We start from the raw sequence: 7137 nt of genomic DNA on the forward strand, positions 1-7137 counted from the left end.
TATATATATATAAATATATAAATTTAAATTTTAGCGTCAAAATCATAAATACATAGGAAATATATGTAAATCTTCTTTCTAAATTTTAACCTTAAAAATTTACCAAGCTCAATTTATATTAATAAATCCCGTTCACATGACTAACGCCAAAGGCCGAGGCCCAGAAATGTATGATGTAGCGTACGCTACTTTTACTCATCGTCAAGCGAAAACCCTAAAAATGCACGTTGGCGAACCAGGAAACGAACATTGCTTCGTACTCGATGGGCCAGTGGCAACCCGCCGTAATTTGCCCGCCAACCGGAGGCATTTCCTTTTAACTATACGATTCCGAGGTACTTCTAAACCTCTCGGCTCTTCGACTCTGCCAACAAACCCTAATTCGTGGTGCCTCGCTTTGAATCAAAACGAAACCCTAAATGTCACATTGATTTTGAACCCATTAGAGCACGTTAACTAACTAATTCTCACTCAGGATGCCACTCGCCTCGTGATTCTTTGATCCATTCCACGCCAGCTGCGAATTCGAGTGATGTCACTGGACGGCTCCGTTGAGAGGAGGGAAGACACACCGTCCGGGAACGGATTAGCGGCGCCCGTATTGGCGCCGGCGCCGCTTTCATCAGTGAGGGCGCCGTACGGAGATCGTCGGCTCAGGCTGAATCCGAACAAGGCGCATAAACCAGATACGTACGAGGATGTGCAGTCTGAGTTCGACCCCAACATCTTCAGCTCGCTGGAGCGGCACCTCCCGCCAAGTATGCTCGAAGCGCCGAGGGACGCGAAGCTGGAGTTCATGAAGGAGATTCTCGCCAGGTACTTGCCTGAGGGAGATCGAGCCAGGGTAAGCACGAATGCTGCGTTTTCGTTTCACAATTTCATGAAGTTAGGTTCTGTGATAGGGTTTCCGTCGGCGGTATCTGGTATTTACGTCATTGGTTCCATTCTTCGTTCTTTTTATCGGCCTTTTAAGAAAATACAGTTATTTAGTTTAGAAAATATTATGTCGGAAATGCCCTCAACTTTTTCTACAATTCCATCTCTGTCCTTTAGGTTCAGCCCAGCGGCGGCAGTGGGGCTGTTTGGTTTCAGCTTTCAAGTGAGATTTTGAAGAAAAATTGGATCTAGAAAATTATAGCTAATAATTTTTTATTGCTGCTATTAATATGTTAAATTTTTTATTACTGGTTTGGAGCATTGCAAGCTCAATCCGGAAGGCTTTTGTGGTAAAAAAAAAAGATTAGTTGGATTATTCGTAAAAAGATTTGTAATTAAATAGTTATTATACTTCAAATTTTAGATATTGACTGATATGCAGCCCTTGGAGTGCGCCCAAGTTGGGTGGGAGGGTGTGTGTTGGGTTGTGGAGGTGATGAAATTTTCTTTATTAAAATCACATAAAATTAAAGTGTGAATGAAATCACACCTCGAAGTTGTGTAGAATGAAACGATAAATTTGTGAGAGAGTAAAAGTAACAACTAAATAAAGTAGATCACAAATAAGATGTCCAACATTTAGTGCTCCAGCCTACCATCTTTTTCCTAAACTTGGAAATTTTCATATCCGCTTTCATTTACCTAAGTTATGCCAACCTTTTGCTTTCTTTAACAAAGTGAGGCAAAGCTGACCCTTTTACATGCTCCAGGGGAGCCTTCACACTGAAATTTTTTTGCCAAGCTCAAAACCAACCGTCGAACCTTTCATTGGGCCAAAAGAAAAGCCAAAAACATAGTAGAAATTATAGGAACACATAATTAGAACACACTTGGACAAGATATACAAGTTCAAAATAAAAAAAGATTGTAATATAGTGCATAATGCACCAATTTCATGACAAGATGAAAACCACATAGATATTATGAAAGTATGACATATTAAATTGAATATTTAAGAAATAAAAACAAAAATTATATTATCAAATTGGAATTATCCATGCTTTATATCTCGATACACTTGCCAAATGTTCTTGAAATGAAGTTAGGCAAATCAAAAGCTTAAGTGGATCAATGAGATTTAAGTTCATGATGTCAGAGTTAACCCAAGCCACAATAAACATATAATATTATTGCTGAAATTCACAAGGTGACAACAGAGACTCGTCAACACAGGACATAAATGACAATCAACGCAAACAACATAAACAATAAAAATACACCCTTTGGTGAATATGAATATGGTGGGATGTGGTAAAGGGGGAGGAGAGGAATGACGACAACAACGAGAAATGTGGGGTCTAAATTTGCGGTGGCTGATGGGCTGGATGACAACAGGAAGAGGGTCAGAAGGACCTGTGCCACTACTGGAAGGTACTTGGAGGTCCAGCTGGCAACAAGGAAGAGGTCGAGAGGCCGGTGCGGTGGCAGGAGGCCCGGAGCAGCAGCAAGGAAGGGTCGAGATGCCTAGGTGGTGGCGACGGCGATAAGAGGGCTGGAGGACTGTGCGACAGGGGAAAACTGTAAGGTTGAAGTGTCAGAGAGATTGCAGTGAGCAGATGGAGGGAATATGCGGCTGGCGGCAACAAGGAGGTGAAAAATAAGGTGAATATTCTCCACTTTGGATGGGTTACAGCAGGAGCACCTTCTCGCTGTCGGATACAACCCTTAGAAGGGAGAAACACCTTAGGGGCAACACATTGAAATCAGAGAAAATACAATAAAATCGCTCTTAAACAAATGCACAACATACATATAATAGCAAATAGTGGATCAAATAGGAAAGAAATAGAATAGGAAAGGACTAGGATAGAAAAAGATTAGAAAAGGAAGGAAATAAAATAGGAAGGGGTGAGGAAGAAGCGGTAGTTCCCGCCCCCTTGGGATAGTTGACCAGCCCCTTATTGGACCGAACCCTAGCTGAACCGAGTGTTCGGTTCAGTTAAGCACCCGCTTCAGTCTTCGGGGATTGGGGGAGTTTTAACTTCATATGTAGAAACTTCTTGTTCTTCGTCTGTTGTCCTACAAGTACCTTGATCTCACTGCCTACTGCATTGCCTCCCAAAGCATCAGAGGACCTTTCTCCACTTGCGAGCTTACATCCATATCGATCCACTCGCCTTGGGGTCCCCTATTGAAATGAACTGAGTTTGTGCGTCTTGCCCATGCTGCTGAATACTCTTGAAGTAATCCACATCGGCTTAACCTGGTTTGAAATGAGGATAGCTTGGCCATCTCTGAACGATTGTGGCAATGGTGGTAAGATATCAACCGTGGTTTCCTGAAATTATGCTCTGGATCATGGTTGTTCCTGTTTCCGGCGCCTGTGTCTCAGTACTATCACCCTCCATCGTCATCAAAACTGGTCTCACTAATGCGGCTCTAATAGCGAGGGCACCTATGATCTCGTGCTTTACTGAAGGGAGGACTATGTGCTTCCCATTCTTGGTGAAGGAATAGGTGTTCCTGAATCCACGTGATAAGTTCTCCGGCCAAATTGCTCCCCAGCAAAAGATGGCAGGTATCAATGGGACCACATCACACTAACCTGATCACATAGTCAACTCTTTATCAAAAACTCTACGAGGCACCTCCAATCAATGCTGATCATGTTCTTCTTCTTCAGTCATGTCAGTGAATACGGTTGGGAATGCCTATGAGTCATAAGACACAGTTTCTCTATCTTCTGTGTAGATATCACGTTCTTGCTGCTCCCTCTATCGATGATGAGACTGCATACTTTTTTGTTCATCATGCAACGAGTATAGAATATATTGTGGCGAAACCACTGTAGATCCCTCATATTCTTAGTTTGTAGGACCCATTGAACCACGAGCTCTTCTCCTTCACTAAGTGGAAGATGATACACCTCACCCTATTACCCAACTGTCTCCTCGTTGCTAACCCCCTCCACAGCGCCTTGCTCAGTAAAAGACAACTCGGCTTGTCTGACAGCTCTAGGCGATGTGCCCATATCCATGACATTTGAAACATTGTTTGGCGGGGACTGTAGTAGGTGTGCTACTGTTCTCAGGTTTCTTCTCGCTTTGGTAGCTTTATCCTTAGTCGAATCAGTTTTCTCAACTCCTTGAGGTGTGCTCCTGCCGGTGTCTCCAACTGTGGGTGGCTGCTTGACTGGTGGTTGCTTCTTGCTCTATTTCTGTGTCTTTTCACTTTCAGTGCCTTGGTCTGGACATCCTAAGTAACTAATAAGGCTGCAGCTGTACCACATTGTTAATAGCAGGTTTCAAGCCCTCAAGGTACCGGTTTACAGTTTTCCTCCTACTCGTTCAGCTCGCATTTCATCTGTAAGTGGTCGAACTGAGTTGTGAACTCCTCCACTGAAAGGTCTCGCTGTTGCAGGTGGTGGAGCCCCTTACACATGTCCTGGCGGTAATGAGGTGGAAGATATTTCTTTTGTATTGCTTTCATTACCTTTTCCCCTTGGTGACCTTTTTGTTGCCTTCTCTTTTTTTTTGTCGCAATATGTTCTCCCATCACAAAAATGTGCTATTTATTAACTTAATAGCAGTTTATTTTACCCGCTTATCCTCTGACGCATCTTTATATTTGAAGACCCATTCAACACATTGTAGCCAATCAATAAATTCATCCGAATTCATATCTCCCTCAAGCTCTGGTAGATCACCTTGATTTTGTAGTTTCTGTGTCCTCCAACTGATGTCTCCTCTCTAGGTCTCCTCTGATATTGGATTCCAAAATGCGGTGGTCTTTCATCTTTATTACTGAAATCTTCCCTATGGGAGGGGTTGAAATTTTCGTCTCTTTCTCTTCGATTTCTCTGGCATCGTTGACGGTAAGTGTGCCTGTGTGTCATCCTCGATGCCCGCCAATCTCCGTTGAAGTTCACAGATCTCTCAGCGTATCTCTTCCTGGGTAGGCTCGTGCATGTATTTCCTTGGTGACATGACTAGGGTTTGGAATTAGAGTTGAAAGAGGGCGAAAAAATGATTTATGGTTGCTAATTTATCAACAAAGGGAAATTATGGTCAGGTCACAGTTTTGGCTATGGTTTAAGAATAGGAAAAAAAATTTTTTGGTGAAGGGGTAAGGCGGATGCTAGGAAACCCCACAATAGGACTAGAGTTACGATAGCTCTGCTATCAAATGATACCGAAGTTAACTCAAACTACAATAAACATATAATATTATTGCTGAAATTCAAAAGGTTACGATGGGGGCTCGTCAACACAAGACATAAACGACAAACCAACACAAAAAATATATGGTGGGTTGTGGTAAAGGGGAAGGGAGGAGTGACATTAATAGTAGGAAAGGTGGGGTCTAGATCTGCAGTGGTTGAAGGTTGTTTGGAGGTGGTTGGTTGGCAACAAGAAGAGGGACGGAAGGGCATGTGGTGCTGTTGGAAGGTGGCTGGAGGTTTGACCGACAGCAGGGAAGAGGCTGACAGGCTATGCGATGGGTGGAGGTCTTAGGCGGCAATAGGGAAGGGCCGAGAGGCCTGTGCGGCGCCGAGAAGAGGGTTGGAGGCCTGTGTGGCAGCGGAAAACAGAAAGGTTGAGGTGTCGAAGAGATGGCAGCTAGTAAGTGGAGGGAATATGCAACTTTCGGCAGCAATGAGGTGGAAAACAACGGGGATAATCACTAGCTCGGACGAGTTGCAACTGTAACACTTTCTCGCCTCCGGATACAACAGTCGAAAGGGAGAAATGCCTCAAGGAAAGCAAACTGAAATTAGAGTCAATCCAAAAAAACCCCTCCCAAAAAATCACATAGCATACATATACTAACTAATAGTGGATCAAATAGAATAGAAATAGAATAGGAAAGGACTAGGATAGGAAAATACTAGAAAAGGAAGGGAGTAAAATAAGAATGAGAATGGGAAGAGGTGGTAGTTCCCGCCCCCCCGGTCCAACCCCTTACTGGACCGAACCCTTGCTGAATCGGGTGGTCAATTTTGCCATGCACCTGCATCAGTTCTAGGAATCTTAGATGAATGAGACTAAGGGAGTTTATCAAAACACTTGAGAAATGTCTTGGAGAGCTAATTAGTTGAAATTCTCAGGGCTTTAAAGATATTTGTAGAGGATGGAAGCTCCAATGAGGAAATGAAATTAGACCAAAAGATTTGTAGTCAAATCCAAAATATTATTATTTGAGTTTTAGCATCTAGTGCTTATCTAATCAAATATTTGGACAAATAAGTCAAATTTATGCCATGGAAGGTTGTTAGCCAATAGGAGTTGAGATCAGGTAAAATAGAGGAATTTTGGAGGCCATTGGAAAAATTCTCTGTTAAAAAGTGATATGAAATTTGAAAATAAAGAGGCAGCTATTTCCCAACAAAAGTTGATCACATGAACTGATGGAAAACCCATAGAGTTGTTTGGTAGTCGATTTTAGAATCAAGAGTCTGTTTGGGGCAACTGCAACTCATTAAAAGTCTATTGCGTAGTAGTTATGCCAGAAAGCCGCATAAAAGCTGCTGTGGGGAAGTTGCGCGTGTTTGTTTTGTGCAGTTGTACAACAGTTATGTTGTAGTTGTTTATGATAAAAAGACAATTATGCCCCTATACTATTGTGCTGTTTATAACAGAATCAGTACTAATTACACAGTTTATACATGAAAACAGATATTCAGTTTGAATATTACATATTAAAACTGACACCTCACTAAACATTGATTAACAGAACAATCAAAAATAAAAATAAAATTATCAAAATAATGATTAATATTATCATAATGTTGAAGTTAAAATTTAGATGATTAATTTCACGAGATAATCTTTGCTCCGACGAAACTCTTCATACCTCATCACTATTCGAGGTGTTATCATCAAACTGATCCACTCACTTAAAAAATCATAGTTCTCTTATCTATTTCTTGGACACCTGTAAAATTATCTCTCATAGCTTATCGGCTGTTATTTTGAAATATGAAATAAGGGAATGATTTTTTTTGTAAATATAAAAATAGTTTTAATATAAATATGATTTTTGAAAGTAACATTTTAATTAAAAATAGATGAGACCAAACGAGTCTCACATATTAAATAGTTTATACGGTTGAATGCGATACCACAAATAATACACTATCCCGAAGGATAAGCATACCACTTAACAGTAGGCTCAACCATCTAAACTAAGGAGTTTGTGATATCCGTTTGGTCTGCAAAACCTTTTATTTGTGGTCTGCAAGTTTCCCTTCCTCATAAAAGG

The 7137-nt window shown here is 41.4% G+C and overlaps 1 protein-coding gene across 1 annotated transcript in view; it reads left to right on the forward strand.

Annotated features, from left to right (window-relative positions):
* Positions 1 to 133: 133 nt before the first annotated feature.
* The window catches only part of LOC110039020 (uncharacterized PKHD-type hydroxylase At1g22950), a 66297-nt gene continuing 59293 nt past the window's right edge, over positions 134 to 7137 (forward strand). The window contains exons 1-2 of the mRNA XM_020743960.1: positions 134 to 335; positions 476 to 844. Of these exons, the coding sequence (XP_020599619.1) occupies positions 533 to 844 (312 nt within the window). The 5' untranslated portion in view covers positions 134 to 335; positions 476 to 532. The remainder of the gene's footprint in view (positions 336 to 475; positions 845 to 7137) is intronic.

The sequence above is a fragment of the Phalaenopsis equestris genome, unplaced genomic scaffold (genome assembly GCF_001263595.1).
Source record: "Phalaenopsis equestris unplaced genomic scaffold, ASM126359v1 Scaffold234829, whole genome shotgun sequence".
Taxonomy (NCBI): domain Eukaryota; kingdom Viridiplantae; phylum Streptophyta; class Magnoliopsida; order Asparagales; family Orchidaceae; genus Phalaenopsis; species Phalaenopsis equestris.